This window comes from Ahaetulla prasina, chromosome 4, assembly GCF_028640845.1.
Source record: "Ahaetulla prasina isolate Xishuangbanna chromosome 4, ASM2864084v1, whole genome shotgun sequence".
NCBI lineage: Eukaryota > Metazoa > Chordata > Lepidosauria > Squamata > Colubridae > Ahaetulla > Ahaetulla prasina.
The window spans coordinates 77689073-77708043 of record NC_080542.1 but is presented as its reverse complement, the minus strand read 5'-3'; the positions used below and the strand labels follow the sequence as shown (position 1 = coordinate 77708043).

The 18971-nt window shown below is 42.5% G+C and overlaps 2 protein-coding genes across 27 annotated transcripts in view; one reads left to right on the top strand and one right to left on the bottom strand.

The window, feature by feature from the left end:
* MLH1 (mutL homolog 1) overlaps positions 1-3334 on the top strand; it is a 122413-nt gene extending 119079 nt beyond the window's left edge. For all 4 annotated transcript variants that reach the window (XM_058179873.1, XM_058179876.1, XM_058179874.1 and 1 more), the window contains one exon: positions 1704-3334. In XM_058179873.1, the coding sequence (XP_058035856.1) occupies positions 1704-1871 (168 nt within the window). In that variant the 3' untranslated portion in view covers positions 1872-3334. The remainder of the gene's footprint in view (positions 1-1703) is intronic.
* Positions 3003-18971, bottom strand: part of LRRFIP2 (LRR binding FLII interacting protein 2) — a 175849-nt gene continuing 159880 nt past the window's right edge. For all 23 annotated transcript variants that reach the window (XM_058179881.1, XM_058179878.1, XM_058179877.1 and 20 more), the window contains one exon: positions 3003-3890. In XM_058179881.1, coding sequence (XP_058035864.1) covers positions 3780-3890 — 111 coding nt within the window. In that variant the 3' untranslated portion in view covers positions 3003-3779. The remainder of the gene's footprint in view (positions 3891-18971) is intronic.

Genomic DNA, 18971 nt, shown 5'->3' with positions numbered 1-18971 from the left:
CTTAATGATAGTCATAGGCTACAATTAATTAAGGGCCAGTTAAGGGCCATGGCAATGAAAGTTTTAGGAGTATATAAATACTGGCTACTGCTGAAATGCAAGCGATTAAGTTTGTCAGATATAATTTACTATAATTTGACCTTTCCATTTCTTGGCCTTGGATAATAAGATTTATTATACATATTTGCTATGAAAAAGAATGAACATATTGCCTCTGAATGTTTATGTATGCTAAATGTTTATTGTAGGATGTCTAGCACTTCCACATTGCAGATAAATTCAACTATAGGTAGTCCTTGACTTACAATTGAGCTCAAATTTCTGTTGCTAATTGAGATATTTAAGTGAGTTTTGCACCATTTTGCCACCTTTCTTACCACATTTGTTGATTACTACAGTTGTTAAGTTAGTAACAGTTGCTAAGTGAATCTGGCTTTCTTATTGACTTTGCTTGTCAGAAGGTTGTAAATGGTGATTGCATGAACCCAGAACACAGTAACCGCCATAAATACAAGTCAGTTGCCAAATATCCAAATTTTGATCATATGATGACAGGGATGCAGTCATGGCTATAAGTGTGAAAAATGGTAAGTCACTTTTTTCAGTGCTCTGTAATATTGAACGGTCACTAAATGTTACACGTTGAGAACTACCCGTATACTAAAGCAGGGGTGTCGGGCTGCAGACCACCACTGGTCCATGGCACACCAAAAATTGGGCTATACAAAGCCCCATCTGTGCATAAACAGGATGCAGGCAGTACATGAAACCACATCCTCCCCTGGTTCATGGAAAAACCTCTCTCCATGGAACCAGTCCGTGGTGCCAAAGGTTGTGGGCCGCAGTACTAAAGCAACAAGGTATTAGACATTATGGGAATTTTGTTCTATTTGCATTTTAGTCAGTCTACTCACTTTACTCAAACTGTTATGTCAGTAGTAGTCAACTTGGTCCCTACCGCTCACTGGTAGGCATGCTAGCTTTTATGGTGGGTGGTAGGGGTTTCATCCGATACTGAAGCACTTTCCTCTTTTTTAATTTAATTGACTTTTTAAAAAAAAATTATAGCATTATTTAAAAACATTTTCATTAGGTTTTCATAAGATTCCCTGTGACAATTTAAATTTTTGAAAATATAATATTTGTATCGCCCGTGCATAAGTTTAGTTCGCGTTACGTAAGTGAAACTAAATGGCGCTAGTGCGACCGCAAACAAAAGAGCCTCGTCCCAGAATAGCTCGCGTATCTCCCCCCAAATTGGTGGACGGTTAGAAAATTTTACTACTAACAGAGATGCAAAAGGGAGCAGTAGATATAAAAAAGTTGACTAATCCTGTGTTACGTAAAAAAAAACAAAACACCCTATCCTTGAATATTTGTATTTGTCATTCATTTGTATCACAGTATAGGCAACACTTGACAGCAAAAAGTTGCAAAATGTTCATTTTTGCATGGATTGTTTGTAACTAATGTATAATCATTCAAAAAATGATAAAGAATTGAAAATTGAAAAAAGATTGAACAAATTAACTATTAGACACTTAGGCATATCTCTGATTATTGCTGCATTTGTATAATGACTTTTACAAATTGAATTATCAATTAGGAATCTAAAAAGGCATATTGTATAGATCGTTATTCAATAATGCATATGTTTTAAACTTTGCTACAAACTCTGAGGTATTGTTAACATTGCTTTACAGGTTGAAGAACCTGGAAAATGTGTGAGATCGTGGAAATGGACACTGGAACATGTACTCTACAAAGCTTTTCGGTCATACCTTTTACCACCTACAAATTTTAGAGAAGATGGCAATGTTTTACAACTTGCTAATCTACCTGACTTGTACAAAGTTTTTGAGCGATGCTAAATACAAATATTTAATCTATTTTCTTTCTCCTCATTATAATCTTTAATCAGTTATTGAATATTATTGCATAAACATCTGCATAAAAATGACTATTGTATGGTCAGAAAATTAATTCACCTATTGTACAATGAGCAAATAAAGAAAAGTTAATTAAACACCTAGATTTCTGTTTATAACCCAAAATATAAAGGATATTTAAATCCTCATCCTACTATTAATGAACCATACGACTGATGAATTGGAAAAATATGGAAGACCAGAATTCTCTTTTCTACTTGATCCTATTTTAATATTTCTGCTGGCAGGTAGTTTGGGAATATATGCTTAGAACATCCTTGAATGTAAAGGATCACTCAAATTTTATATGGAGATATAGGTAGTCCTTGACTTATGACCATAATTGAATCCGTTTTTCTTGCTAACCAAGAGCGTTTTTAAGTGAATTTTGCCCCATTTTATGACATTTCTTGCCATAGTTGTTAAGTGAATCACTGCAGTTGTTAAGTTAGTAACATGATCTGGCTTGCCCATTGACTTTGCTTGTCAAGAAATTGCAAAGGGTGGTCACATGATTCCGAGACACTGCAGCCATCATACAAGTTAGTTGCCAAGCATCTTAATTTTGATCATGTGACCTTAGGGATGCTGCAATGGACATATGAAAAATGGTCATAAGTCACTTTTGTCAATGCCATTGTAACTTGGTCACTAAGTAAACTGTTGTAAGCTGAAGACTACTTATAGTAGAAATTAGCAATTTTTTATTAGTAACATCATAATGAATATCTGGCTTCTGTTGATATAGCTTTTTGAATCGAATAGAATAGAATAGAATAGAATAGAATAGAATAGAATAGAATAGAATAGAATAGAATAGAATTTTTTATTGGCCAAGTGTGATTGGATACAAAAGGAATTTGTCTTGGTGCATATGCTTTCAGTGTACATAAAAGATACGTTCATCAGTTACTTAATTATATCCTGACATATTTATTATTCAAAATAAGTAACAGAAACATTTTCAATCTGTAATGTTTTGAATTATACGGAGGATAAAAATTCCTAGAATTAGCACATTAAAAAGCTCAACAATGAAAATGCAAGAGAACATTAAGACAAGACACACCCATGCTATGCAAAGTGTCTATTTAATAGGTTTGTACCTGCCACATTTTTCCCACCCATATTTCACTCCACACTTAAGCATCACACACATCAGGTTTTACACACTGTACAATAACAAATCTTGCTCACTATTCTTACATTAATAATAGGGATGGTTCTGTTTAAAATTGAAATCTCAAGTGTGCATCATCATGCAATAAAGCAGATTGTATACAGTCATTTCTATTTTATATAAATTTAAATATTGTACAAAAGTGTTTTCCATCAAAATGTATAAAATTTAGCAAACAAGACTCCAATTGTATTTTAAAATAAATGGTATTTGATTCCATATTATATTTTGTTCTAATCTCTGAAGTACTCATTGCACTATATTAAAGGCACTTGTGCCATGTGATGATCTTGAGCATGTAATTGGTTAGTTTGTTGTGCAGCATACTCTTGAATTCGTGCATCTCTTTCCAAGCACCAAGCATTAAAGCAGTTGAAAATAATTCAGAAAATTGATTTCACTTGATTTCACAAGTGTGAAAATAGTAGTTTATATAAAGTAAGTCAACCATAGATATTGGACTCCATCAGATTTTTGAATTAAGCTGCTAAAACTCATCACCGGCATAAAGATGTAAGCGGTTTTTCCCATTTGCTCAAGTTAAAATATTGCCACTTAATTATGAAACTAAAACTCACTGAACAGCTTTGTTTTCAAATTTATGCCAAGGAAAGTCGGTATTAAAATAAGCTCAAGCATTTAAAGGAGGGGTGCATTCTTTAGTTTCCTTTCTATTGTTGAGATAGCAGTGCAGTTCGATTTGCCTTCATTTTCTCTAACCGTTTCACTAAGTGACTGTTGGTCATCTCCATCTCTTCTATCCTATCCAATGCTGTTCTTAACTAAAAAAAAAAAAGAGGCAAAACAGTTAGGTTTGGGAAAATCAGTGTAGCATCCAAATATATCATAAAACCACAAAATATTTTGTTGCAGCTTTTTTATTGAAACAAGGTCCACAATTAATTCAGCTGAACTAAATGAAATTCAATGTAGAAAAAAATAAAGTCTTACACTTGGGCAAGAAAAACTCAAAGTACACATACAGACTGGGTGAAACTAGGCTTAATAGCAGTAATTGTGAAAGAGATATTGGAGTCTTCGTGGGCAACCAATTAAATATAAGCCAACAGAAAAGCCAATGCAATCCTAAATTGCATTAACAGAGTGATACAAGCAAGATCAAGTGAGGTACTAATACCACTCTATAAAGTCTTAGTAAGACCACACCTAGAATACTGCATCCAGTTTTGGTCATCACACTATAAAAAAGATGTTGAGACTCTAGAAATAGAGTTCAGAGAAGAGCAACCAAGATGATTAGGGGACTAGAGGCTAAAACATGATGAATAGTTGCAGGAACCAGGCATGGCTAGTCTAGTGAAGAGAAGGACCAGGAGAGACATGATAGCAGTGTTCCAATATTTGAGGGGTAGATGACCTACAAGGTCCCTTCCAACTCTTAGTCTGTAGATATGAAACTCTGCTTACAAAAAAAAAAAAGTTCAAAAGCATTTAGCTCTACTAGGTATAACAGCATTGGGTTAAACAACAACTAAAATAGGTGACAAAAGATAAATTTATGCAACAGCTAACTTATGAACCTGACAAATACTAAAATTTTTATGTAAGTCACAACTCAATTGCTTTTCTTTACACTATTTGAATGTCCACTATCAAATATAAAGAAATCACTCAGAAGCCAGGGCATATGGGTATGACTTTTTGGCAATACACATTTGCCCTGTTTTCATTCACTATTCCACTGTATTCTGAGCCAGCTGTAGTTTCCAAAGAGCCAAACATGAAGACTAAATTAGAGAAGTCTAATCTTGAAATTGCCACGTTTTTACCAATAGAAGCTCTATTATCTGACAACACTGGTTAAAAATTCCACTTGTCATGAAGGCTTCTCAGCTGCCCATGCCAAATCCAAGATGAGTTCCAAGATGGAAATTTGGTCTTTAGATAAAGTATCACCAAACCCAAATTCCAATCACCAGAATTGGCAACAAATCATGTCCCAAACCAATGATACCTCATGCACTTGGACATATACAAAGGTTTTTCCAATATCTTTTCCAATCTGCTTCATAGGAAAAACATAACTGGGTAATGTCTCATGTCAAACTATGGAAATGTTGTGTCTGCGGGTCCCGAACCTGGCCTCCTGGTAGAGAGTAACTCAAAGGGGGAAGAGCCGCCAGGGCTTTCCTCTGTAGGACCTTCTCTCTGGCTCCGCTCCAGGTTCCAGAGGCAGGCCAGGTGGAGGAGGAGGAGCTGACACGGCCTCTTTCCCCCGATCCCTCCTCCCTGGCAACACCCCAAGAGCCAGCTGAAGAGGATCAATCTTGGCTAGATGCAAGGCAGCAATGCCGAGGGAAACGTGCGCAGCAAAGGAAAGGGAGGGGCCGGCCCAGGGAGTGCTGAGTCACGGAGCCACATCCCACAGGGTATAAAAGTGGGTGAAGCTGCCATTGGGCTTCGTGACGGACAAAAACTGACTTTTGGAAACTTTGGCTGCTTTATTGCGAGACTAAGGAATTGGCTTTTGGATTTCTGTTTATTTCTGAACTCTGGGTTGCTCCAGCAACGAACCGCAGTTGCACTGAAGAGATAAGAGGACTTGGCAGGCAATCGTAGGTTTGTTGCCAGAACTGATATTTGTAATAGGAATAAATTGCTGGCAAATACAGTCAGCTCGCATGTCCTTTGGGTTGTGGTTGAGGGGGACAGAACAGGAAATTAAGTATGTTTGTTACTTTCCCATTCTTTCAGATATAGGACATAATTACCCTTGTAACATCTCCCTAATATATGGAGTCATCCGTGTCATGGCTATCCCTAAGGTGTTTTTCAAAAGGCAATTGAATTTTGTTTTTGCTTAAAGACATTTTGATTCTCATCCAAGAAGCTCCTTCTGAAGAAGCTTCTTGGATGAAAAGAAGAAGATATTCAAGAAAAATCTGAAGTCTAGTTGCCTTTTGAAAAGCACCTTTGGGCTCTCCCAATGCCACTTTCTGAGAGACTGGAGCAAAGAGTAGGACACTGTCAACCCTGTAAGAACCACCTAAGAGACTGCAAGAATAACAAAATTGCATTTCTCTAACCTTCATTGAAGGCAAACTACAGCAAAGCTACAAAACCTACAGTAGAAAGGATTCAAGTACTTCATTTCCTATAAAAGTACCCGGATTTGCAGTACCATCTTTTTGACTAAATGTACAATTGTGATTTTATGTATTTAAAAAACTGTTCACTGAGGACCTCTAATAATAACAGAGCACCACTAAGTTTAACACTATCCAATTATCTATAGATGAAGAAGGAAAATCATCCTTTTTCTCAGACTAAGTGTAAGTTCACTATTTATTCATAATTTTTCCCTTTCTATTCAAGTGAAGGTGGTCAGGTAGCTTCAGAAAGGCCTACGTGTGGTTCAGAAGATCTCTTCCTTTCTGGTCTTTTCTAAAAACATTGGAAGATGCTTCTAATCAAGCTATTGTTCAATAGTCCATCTATCAGTATCTGGCTTTGGACTGGCTATGACTGAGGTTAAGACCAAACTAAGGAGAATGGAAAGTCAAAAGTAAGTTAATGTATGTTTCTCACTCTGTATTCAGGAAATGTGCTAGTTTGGGAATCTGAGTGGGCAAAACAATCCCCAAATACAAGTAATCCTTGACTTAACTGTACAGGTGAAACTCGAAAAATTAGAATATCGTGCAAAAGTTCATTTATTTCAGTAATGCAACTTAAAAGGTTAAACTAATATATGAGATAGACTCATTACATGCAAAGCAAGATAGTTCAAGCCTTGATTTGTCATAATTTTGATGATTTTGGCTTACAGCTCATGAAAACCCCAAATTCACAATCTCAGAAAATTAGAAATAGTGTGAAAAGGTTCAATATTCTAGGCTCAAAGTGTTCCACTGCAATCAGCTAATTAAATCTTAACACCTGCAAAGGGTTTCTGAGCCTTTAAATGGTCTCTCAGTCTGGTTCAGTAGGAATCACAATCATGGGAAAGACTGCTGACCTGACAATTGTGCAGAAAACCATCATTGACACCCTCCATAAGGAGGGAAAACCTCAAAAGGTAATTGCAAAAGAAATTGGATGTTCCCAAAGTGCTGTATCAAAGCACATTAATAGAAAGTCATGTGGAAGGGAAAAGTGTGGAAGAAAAAGGTGCACAAGCAGCAGGGATGACCGCAGCCTGGAGAGGATTGTCAGGAAAAGGCCATTCAAAAGTGTTGGGGATTTTCACAAGGAGTGGACTGAGGCTGGAGTCGGTGCATCAAGAGCCACCACACACAGACGGATCCTGGACATGGGCTTCAAATGTCGTATTCCTCTAGTCAAGCCGCTCCTGAACAACAAACAATGTCAGAAGCGTCTTACCTGGGCTAAAGAAAAAAAGAACTGGTCTGTTGCTCAGTTGGTCCACTGTGCTTCATTAAATCCAGGGTCAAAGCAGCCGTCTACCAGGAGATTTTGGAGCACTTCACGCTTCCTTCTGCAGACAAGCTTTATGGGGATGCTGACTTCATTTTCCAGCAGGACTTGACACCTGCCCACACTGCCAAAAGTACCAAAACCTGGTTCAATGCCCATGGGATTATTGGGCTTGATTGGCCAGCAAACTCGCCTGACCTGAACCCCATAGAGAGAGAAAGATGAGAGACATGAGACCGAACAATGCAGAAGAGCTGAAGGCCTCTATTGAAGCATCCTGGTCTTCCATAACACCTCAGCAGTGCCACAGGCTGATAGCATCCATGCCATGCCGCATTGAGGCAGTAATTGATGCAAAAGGGGCCCAAACCAAGTACTGAGTACATATGCAAACTTCTACTTTTCAGAAGTCCAATATTGTTCTATGTACAATGCTTGTTTTATTGATTTCATGTAATAGGGCCTCTGGTGGCTCAACAGACTAATGCAGTCTATTATTAACAGCAGCTGCTTGCAATTACTGCAGGTTCAAGTCCCACCAGGCCCAAGGTTGACTCAGCCTTCCATCCTTTATAAGGTAGGTAAAATGAGGACCCAGATTGTTGGGGGCAATAAGTTGACTTTGTATATAATATACAAATGGATGAAGACTATTGCTTGACATAGTGTAAGCCGCCCTGAGTCTTCGGAGAAGGACGGGATATAAATGCAAACAAATAATAATAATAATAATAATATTCTAATTTTCTGAGATTGTGAATTTGGGGTTTTCATGAGCTGTAAGCCATAATCATCAAAATTATGACAAATCAAAATTATGATCAATTTCTTTATGCCGCGTCACCTGCAAAGTAATGGAATCAATCATCAACCAATCCATCACCCTCCACCTTGAAACAAACAACCTACTCTAATAAACAGTTTGGTTTCAGGAAAAAATTAACCTGTAATTTACAACTTCTTCACTGCAAAAACATACGGACTACAAATCTTGATCAGGGCAAAGCAATAGATGCAATTAACATTGACTTCTGTAAAGCTTTTGACTCAGTGGTACATGACAAACTTCTTCTAAAACTAAAATCCTACAGCATCTACGGACCCCTCCATAATTGAATAACAGCGTTCCTATCAAACAGACAACAAGTGGTCAAAATAGGCAGTGCCCTATCAAATCTCGTTCCTGTCAATAGCGATGTCTCCCAAGGCAGCATTCTAGGATCAATACTCTTCATATTATACATTAACGACCTCTGTGATCATATTATAAGTAATTGTGTTCTCTTCGCCGATGATGTTAAACTATTTAACACTACCAATAATGCGGCTACCATTCAAAAAGACCTTGATTTTGTGTCAGAATGGTCAAAAATTTGGCAACTCCAAATCTCAACCAGCAAATGCTCTGTTTTACACATTTGAAAAAAGAATCAGAACACTAAATACAGGCTTGATGGACATTACCTTGTAGATGACCCTCACCCCATCAAAGACCTTGGAGTTTTCATATCAAACGATCTAAGTGCCAAAGCCCACTGCAACTACATCGCCAAAAAGGCTTTAACAGTTGTAAACTTAATCTTGCGTAGCTTCTTCTCCAGAAAGATTACACAACTAACCAGAGCATACAAAACATTTGCTAGACCAATTCTCGAATACAGCTCGCCTGTCTGGAACCCACACCTCATTTCGGACATTAATACAATTGAGCGTATCCAGAAATGTTTTACAGGAATAGTTCTCCGCTCCTCTGTTCACAATAAAATACCTTATGCCACCAGACTTGAAATTCTGGGTTTAGAAAATTTAGAACTCCGCCGCCTTCGGTATGACCTGAGTATGACTCATAAAATCATCTGCTACAATGTCCTTCCTGTCGAAAACTACTTCAGTTTCAATTGCAACAATACACAAGCACACAATAGATTTAAACTTAATGTGAACCGTTCCAATCTTGATTGTAGAAAATATGACTTCAGTAACAGAGTTGTTAATGCCTGGAATGCACTACCTGACTCTGTGGTCTCTTCCCAAAATCCCCAAAGCTTTAACCAAAGACTATCTACTATTGACCTCACCCCATTCTTAGGAGGTCTGTAAGGGGCGTGCATAAGAGCACCAGGTGCCTACCATTCCTGTCCTAATGTTCCCTTTGATTGTATCCAATTCATATGGTTATTTCATGCTTATACTTATATATACTGTTGTGTTTGACAAATAAAATAAATAAAATAAATCAAGGGTTGAACTATCTCGCTTTACATGTAATGAGTCTATCTCATATATTAGTTTCACCTTTTAAGCTGCATTACTGAAATAAATGAACTTTTGTACAATATTCAAATTTTTCGAGTTTCACCTGTAATCCCCTTCTAATATTCTGTGGCGAATGCCCTGAAAGACACCCTTTTCAGGTTGGGAATGCTTTCATATTAAGATTGAAAAACCTACTAATGATGTTTGCTAGGATTTAAGCCAGTGATTTTAGACTCACTAAAGGAATAGGATATGGTCTATATATTTCTGCTTAAATATGGCACAGGTGGACCTAGCTCTTGGAGAATAAATAAAGGAGCTAAAGATACTGTGTAATGTCCCAACCCAGATTACATGTTATATATATATTGTTACACAGCATGCAACTTCTCAAAGAAGACAGAAAAGTGAGGTGGCATTAGAACTAAAAGCTGAACTTTTTCCTTTTCCACAATGGAATAAAGAATAAAGAAATCTCATAATTTGTTAATAGTTCACATCCTGTCATTCTGAAACAGGCCTTCAATAGAATAATGTCTTCAGTACCAGGATCTTGAAGGAAGCTGCTTCAAAAGAGGTTGGGGAGAATCTGTGGACTATGGCAAGATTAAGCAGAAATCATGCTTGAGGAATCCAATAAAGGGACAGATCTTACAAACCTCCATTCAGAGAGCAACCCATGGCTCCAAAGCCACCTGTGGCTCTTTGACCCCTCTCCTGAGGCTCCCTGCCGACCCAGTCGTGCAACCTGCTCTCCGCCCCGAGACACTGGCCCAACCCAGCAGTGGCCGACGCCAACCTTGCTAACAAGAGGGCTGGCAGGGTGGGAATGGCTGTCCGGGAGGACGGTACGATGGAATGAGGGAGAGGCCCACAGCTAGGAGCGAGCATGAGCTGCAGTGGCGGCTTCCCCAAAGACGACCCTCCACCTTCTCTCTCTTTTTTTTAAATAAGTGTTTTCTGTGGGAAATGGGTCCAAATGGCTCTTCGAGTGTTTAAGTTGCAGACCCCTGATTTTCTAGCAAATTTGGTTTTATCTCTCCGACCGGTCGCAGACGGTGTTGACGGGGGGGCAGAGGTCGACTCCGCGGCGCCTCACTTGTGGGGTGCCGCAGGGGTCGATTCTCTCGCCCCTTCTGTTCAACATCTATATGAAGCCGCTGGGTGAGATCATCAGTGGCTTCGGTGTGAGGTACCAGCTGTACGCTGATGACACCCAGCTGTACTTTTCCACACCGGGCCACCCCAATGAAGCTATTGAAGTGCTGTCCCGGTGTTTGGAAGCCGTACGGGTCTGGATGGGGAGAAACAGGCTCAAGCTCAATCCCTCCAAGACGGAGTGGCTGTGGATGCCGGCATCCCGGTACAGTCAGCTGAGTCCACGGCTGACTGTTGGGAGCGAGTCATTGGCCCCGATGGAGAGGGTGCGCAACTTGGGCGTTCTCCTGGATGAACGGCTGTCTTTTGAAGACCACCTGACGGCCGTCTCCAGGAGAGCTTTCCACCAGGTTCGCCTGGTGCGCCAGCTGCGCCAGCTGCGCCCCTTTCTAGACCGGGATGCCTTGTGCACAGTCACTCACGCCCTCGTGACGTCTCGTCTGGATTACTGCAATGCTCTCTACATGGGGCTCCCCTTGAGGGGCATCCGGAGGCTTCAGTTAGTCAAGAACGCAGCTGCGCGGGTGATAGAGGGAGCCCCTCGTGGCTCCCGCGTGACACCTATCCTGCGCAGAGTGCACTGGATACCTGTGGCCTTCCGGGTGCGCTTCAAGGTTTTGGTGAACGTCTTCAAAGCGCTCCATGGCATAGGGCCGGGCTATTTACGGGACCGCCTACTGCTACCGAATACCTCCCACCGACCCGTGCGCTCTCACAGAGAGGGACTCCTCAGGGTGCCGTCGGCGCGTCAGTGTCGTCTGGCGGCGCCCAGGGGAAGGGCCTTCTCTGTGGGGGCTCCCGCCCTCTGGAACGAACTCCCCCCGGGACTCCGTCAACTTCCGGACCTCCGAACCTTTCGTTGCGAGCTTAAAACGCATTTATTCATCTGCGCTGGACTGGGTTAGTTTTTTTAATTTATGGGTTTTAATTGGGTTTTTATTATTTATTCTAAATTTTTAATTTTGGCCCAATTGAATAAGTTTTTTAATTGTATTTTAATTGTGTTTATATTGTAACATTATTGTGTATTTTATTTGGCTGTGAACCGCCCTGAGTCCTTCGGGAGAAGGGCGGTATAGAAATTTAAATAATAAATAAATAAATAAATAAATAAATAAATAAATAAATAAGGTCCCCTAAGAAATCCACCTCACTGATTAGGAGATTGGAGACTAATAATGAGGCAATCCTCTTAAGTGATTCGAGATGATAAACCTCTAGATATGCTCATAGACCTACTATGCCTGTGATGGTGAACCTATGGCAGAGGCCAGAAGTGGCACACAGAGCCATTTTGCCTGGCATGTGCAGCGCCGCCCATTCCTCTTCTGGGTTTCTGGTGCTTGCATGTACATCGGCCAGCTAGTTTTCTGGTTACTGCTACGCATGTGACGATCAGCTGACCTTCACGTGTGCAGTAGTGCCAGAAACCGGAAGTTCAGCTGGCCAGCTGATTGTCGCACACACACATGTGCCAGTAAACAAAAGACTAGCTGGCCGCTGAGCATGAGTGCCCTGGGACATCCATCCCCCTTGCCAGCCAGGAGCGCTCCCCCAGTCACTACCCTGCACCCATCCGCCTGCCTGCCAAACTTGTCACTGACACTGTGAGGAAAGACCCTAAAGCTGCACTGCCTGGGATCCACATGGGCTGCCGTAGGGCGATGCCAGGTATGGTTGGCTGGATGCCGCCCAGAGCACAAGGCATGCAGGATAACGAGCTGCTGCTGACTCTTAGCTGGTGCAAACGACCTGCTGCCACAGCTTGCTGCTGCCCTCTCTGATCTGCCGTAAGCGGTAAGAGCCACGCCGTCTGGGAAGCAGTCATGCTCCCTTGAAAGAAGTGGCTGAAGAGGGTTGCACCAACCTTTGCCAGGGTGAACGGCCATGCTGGATGCTGCACGGAGCTTGAGGCTGGCAGGAAGAGGAGGAGAGGCAGCAGCAGACCGTTCGTGCCAGCAAAGTTTGGTGCAAGAGCCTTTCCAGGCCCAAAGCGGGGCAAGGGGGGTGTATGTGCGGGTTGTGATGGCAGCATCTTTACCAGGCCAACTCAGCCTCCGAACGCGTGGCCTCTGCAGCCCTGCCTGGGCTCCTCCTGCTGGGAGCAGCTGGCTGAGTAGGTGCGTCTGGCAGGGCTTTGGTGGATCAGCAGCTGGTGAGGGTGGGGGGAATGGGCTGCCTGCACAGGTGACCACATGGCCGCTGTCAAAGCAGAGCCAAGAAACCCTCTTGGGTTGTTCCACCAGCCACACATGTCCCCTGGACTGTGGGCATCACCATCTCCCCCTGCGGCGGTCAGAGAGCCTTGCTTAGCAGCAGAAGTGGTAGGAGTCGGGTGGGGGTGCCGCACTGCCTGCGGTTGGACCCATTGCCTAATCTCCACCGTGCCCGCATCTGCGCTGCTGGCTGAGCCAACGCCAGAGAAGAAGCATCGGGCGGGGCAGCCGGCCGCCCTTCTGCTCCTTCCCCAGCGTTAGCTCAGGGTCACAATTGCAAAACCTGTCCGGAGACGAGAGGGGACTTCGAGACGGATGCGATTGTCTCCCTGCGTCTTCTTTGGCTTGCAACAGATGGCTCGGGTGGGGCGCAAGAAGACAAAGGGGGTGTAAATTAACATGCGGCTGCAGCGTGGGTTCAGTTCATGTTTGAAGGTTATTCAGGAGAGATCGGAGGCTCAGCCAGCGGCGCAGCAGCGGGCATGGTGGAGGTCAGGTGAGGGGTCAACAGCAGGTGGCACAGCACCCCCGCCCGACCCCCGCAATGCTAGGGAAGGAGCAGAAATGCAGCCGGAGTTTCTCCTTTTCCATGTCCTGAAATCTTTTGAGACCAAACTAAAACTGATACATAAAGAATCTGAATCTCTCTCTTTCCCTCCCTCCTCCCACCCCTCTCTCTTTTTTTGTTCCAAAAAATCAATTCAGCAAATAAGCACCCCGGTCCTGATCTCTCCTGAGTATCCTTCAGACATGAACGCATGTTACTTTACAGGCGCCTCTACTTTCAGCAACCCCATCCAAGTGCTGGTGGGTGGGTAGGGGGTTCTGCAGAATTGAGGGTTAACTTTTCAGCACCCCCCCCCGAATCCTGCGATCCAAACCCAACTGGCTTCTCCACATCCCAAGGGCACACACACACACGCGCACACACACACACACACACACACACACACACACACACACACCATGCACTCAGCAGCCACTTCTACAGGGGAAGGAGCAGAAGGGTGGCCGGAGTTTCTCCTTTTCCATGCCTTGAAATCTTTTGAGACTAAACTAAAACTGGTATCTGATGAATCTGAATCTCTCAGGAGAGATCGGGACCGGGGTGCTTATTTGCCAAATTGATTTTTCGGAAGGAAAAGAGGGGTGGGGGTGGGGGCTGCTCCAGAAGCAATCTCTGCCTCTTAGCCGGCACGAACAGCCTGCCACCGCAACTTTCCACTGCCCTCTCTGCCCTGCCCCTGGTGCTGCCAGGGAAACGGCAGCATGAGAACCACTGTTGCCAGAGGTGAGGCGGTGGCGGTTGCAGGAGCAGCAGGCTGTGGCTTCCCTCCCTCCCCTCAGAGTTCTGGGACTACACCAGAAGCCCGCTTGAGTGAGGAGACAGGGAAGTCCTGGCCTGCCCATCCTTGCTGCCACCCCCTCGCACCTGATCAATCTGCTGCTTTCAGAAATTTGCTTTTCTTCCAACACCAAGACTTGGATCCAGAGGACTGCAGACTGCCTCTGAACACATGCAGAATGGAAGAGTTCAGTACCCTTCAGGCCTGAATGTGGAAAAAGTCACCCCAAAGCAAGGGCTGAGTGACAGGAAGAAGCTGCTGTCAGCTCCGGACCTGGCAGCCCACAGGCTCAGCCCGAGCTTCACAAGCCACTGTGGTAACTGTGCAGCCTCGCTAGTTCATCAGAAAGCCCACTGTGTACAGACACAGCAAGAATCAGTTGGGCCAAACAGCCCTGCCTCACAATTAGGATGTTCCAGACCCAATGCGGTGGGGGAGTGCATATACCAGGGGGTGCATGCGCAATGCAGGGTGCATGCACAAGGAAGGGGGGGTCGGGTGCACATGGAGGGGGGTTCGCATTGCATTATGGGGGCTGGCACACACTTCCGGCACGCAACGAGAAAAAGGTTCGCCATCACTGTACTATACCATTGTAGATACTAGTCTAATATACACTATTAAATCAAAATAACGTAAGTTGGGCTTCCAGTGACGTCACCGCTCCTGCAGGGTGCTCTAACAGGGCGCTCCGCGTTAGATTGTAAAAGTCAGTGAAACAGTATAAATCACTGTTCATTGACCTTAGCATACTCCTTGGGCAAAAGGGGGTGTGCAGAGCTGTTGGGGAGTGGTAGATCTCTCCAGGGGGTTTGCTCTTTAGAGCGGATTTTTCTGGATTCGAGGTCCCACCGAACCTCACTGTACTCCGACTTCAAACGTGCTCCTGTTTTTTCAGGAAAAGGGAGTAGGAGTCACTTCTGCTCAAAAGGACTTGTCAAATTGATTGATTTTCTAAGCAGACGGGGATTTCACAAGCGTTCGATCTTTGAAGTAGAAACAACACGCAAGTACACTGACTTCCCCTTTTGAAATTTGAAACTTCTCTTTGTCTCTGATTAATTGACTTTTAAAATGGCGTCTGAAAGCGAAAGTGAATTCTTTAGTACAACAAAGTAGCGTTATTTGTGGATTGTTATAAACGGAGCTCTCCTATACTGAAAGGAGTAAAGGAAAGTTTTTAAGATTAAATTCTTGATTCTTTTGAAGACAGAATGACTGCTAAACCTTTAAATCCCTCTGGAAGAAGGGGATCTGAAGCAAATCTTGAGGATATACTGAAAGAACAATTAAAACTTTCTGAAGATAGGCAAAAAGAGATGATGGAAAAATTTAATGCAAAAATAAGAGAAGATATTATGATGACTGTTCAAGGTTTGAGTAAAAAAAATTGAGGGATTGGAAGAAGAGATGCAACAGATCTCTCAATCAAATAAGCACTTAGAAGACAAAATGCAAGGTGTTCAGAAAAAAAGTGGATCAAAATGAAGATCAGGTTGTGATATTGCAATATGGAAGGAGCTCTTAGAATCCACGGCATGCAGGAACAGAGAGGAGAGGACCTAAGAAAAATCATATCAGAAGCATTGGCTGAATTTATTGAAGTGGAACCCCAAGAGGTAGCTTACCAAATTGATAAAATATATAGAGTTAATTCTTGGATCGCAAGAACATCGGGACATTGTGGTTTATTTTGTGAAAAGAACTATGAGAAATCAGATTTTGCAAGTTGCATATCAGACAACTTTGAAAATTGGAGAACAGGAGCTGAAGGTCCTGAAAGAGATTCCTTCCAAGATGTTAAGAGATAGGAAGGAATTTTTTTTACACAAGAACTTAAAAAACACCAGATTCAATTCAGATGGGAGGTGCCAGTTGGTCTGACAGTATTTTATCAAGGAAGAAGATATAGAATTGAAACTGTTTTAAAGGCAAAGGATTTTCTTTCTACAGTTTTGAAAGTTGAAATAGAAGTGATAGAAAAACTTCAAGAGATCCAAGAAGGCGTGGTGATCCAAGAGGCTTCATTGCTGCCAGCATCAGAGGAGCCACAAGAGCAAAGGGTGACAAGAGGAGCTTGTAAGCGTAAATAAGAGCAACAGCTTCAAAAAAGTCAGGACCCCAGTATGGAAGCTGTGGGAGGAGCTAGACGGAAGATACCGGAGGAGGATCTTCTGTTGTCTGCTTCAAAGCTTCAGGAGGCCAGTAATGGCAAATAGAATTTTGTCATGGAATGTTAATGGTTTGAATTCAGCTCAGAAAAGAAAGAAAATATTTCACTACTTGAAACAATTTAAAAATGATGTGATTTGCCTGCAAGAGACATATCAAATTATCAGAAAAATGTTTTTGTTTGTTAAAACTTTTTCAATAAAAAAAAAATAACGTAAGTTAATTCTTATTTAGACAGTACAAATAGAGTACAATACATGGCCTAGGAGTCTTAGAAAATATGGGATCCTGCATTAGTTGGCCTGTTTAAGGTGGAAGTGGATAAGACATGCTATGAATATGTTCGTAAGGACAAGAACGTTAAGAAACATAATTCCACTGGTAATTGGTAAAAACATTAAGTCCATTTGTTATCTTTGATCTGCAATATCCTTTAGGTTCCATGAAACAGAAATGAGACATAGAATTATTATTTTGACAATTCTGTCACCCGATAGTACAGGTAGCCCTCATTTAGTGACAATGATGAAAAAGTAACTTTGCTATTAATACTTGCATTTATAGTTTTGTAAATTTTGCAGTTTTGTAAGCATAGGAAAGCTTAAGTAAAATCATAAGTGCTGTTACAAAGTTAATGACTGAATTGCCTGTCCCAATTGTGGTCACTAAATGAGGACTACCTATACACAAGTTCTGCATATTCTTCCTAATATCTTGTTGTGAAATATGATAATGAAAAAGTAGTGCTTCAGAAGGTAAAACAGAGAAAACTTGAAATCTTAAATATCTAATCATGTATCTGGATAATATAAATTTGTTTTGGTTCCTGTTTCCTGAAATGGGATGGCAGTTTCATTATATATGGTGTGATATATATGCTGAAAGCACACACTTTCAGTTTATGTAAACCCTGCTTCATCAGTCATGGGGTAAACTGATGTTCTAGATCAGGGGTCTGCAACCTTAAACATTCAAAGAGCCATTTGGACCCATTTCCCACAGAAAAGAAAACACCGGGAGCCACAAAACGTGGCTAGGTGAGGCCAACTCAATATCACTCCCACCCAGTCACATGACACCCCCACCAAGCCATGTCTACCCAGGTGTTTTGGTTTTTTAAAGATTTTTTATTCTACCCAAGTTTTGTGCTCCCGGTGTTTTCTGTGGGAAATGTCTCTCTCTCTCTCTCTCTCTCTCCCTCCCTTTCCCTCTCTTATTTTCTTTCTTTCTCCTTCTCTTTTTCTCCCCCTCTCATTCGTTTCCCTTTTTTCCATCTCTCTCATTCTCTCCCTCCAGCTCTCTCATTTCTCTCTCCCTCTATCTCTCATTTGTTTCCCTCTCTCTCATTCTGTTCCTTCATCATTTTTTCATTTCTCTTTCTCTCCCCTTATCTCTCTCTCGCTCTCTCTTCCTCTTCCTCTCAGCACTGCTCAGCTGGAGGAGTAAAGAAGCTCAGCGCAGCGGAAAGAGGGCTGGCCCACTGAACTTCGCATGGCCACCCCAGGTATCAGGCTTGAAGGGAGCCGGAATGCCCTTGCCAAAGACGCTCGCCTGTCAGCCGGTCAACCTGCCCACTCCGTACCCCTTCACTGTGCTTTGGCTGAGCCCAGATGCTTGCTTGAGAGTATCCCGGTTCGTGTGCATCACCAGGAGGTCACGTGAGAAGGAGGGTCATGAAGACTTCCAGCTGACGTCGTGCTGATATCAGACGTGAGGTGCGGGTCTCCACACTTCCACTAATCTCATAAGGGTATGGTATCATTACATTGCCTTAAGCAATGATAAATGCCAAGTGGTGGATGTTGTTTGCTTTTTTAAAGGTAGAAATGGGAGCATAATGCCTTTGGGAAGCAAACTATTCTTATTTCCACCCTTAATTCTCCCTCCAATTGGTCTAAAACTGAGCCAACATTAAATTTGCCATTTGAAACTATCTATATGAATGGGAGGTGTTAAGGGCAGAAATTGAGAACTTCATATTCCCATTTGTATATTTGGGAGGATTCAAGGGGTGATAGAGGAAAAATGCACTGCTGGAAATGGATTATGTTATTGCTAAATATTAATGTTAATTAAGTCTTCTGAGCATGTCCAAGATGGCGCCGCCCTGCTGATCGGGGGAGCGGCGACGGGCCTTTTCGGGCCTTGTCCGGGTCTGGGGGGGGGGCCTTGGTAACATCTTAGGCCCCCGCCCTGATGGAAGAAGATCTAGTCACCCGGAAGAGGGGAGACTTGGTGCAGGACGACTTCGGGGGGCGTTGGGAGGAGCCCCAGAGTTGCTACGCTTCAGTGGTGATCCTGGTGGCCTGCCGGGCGG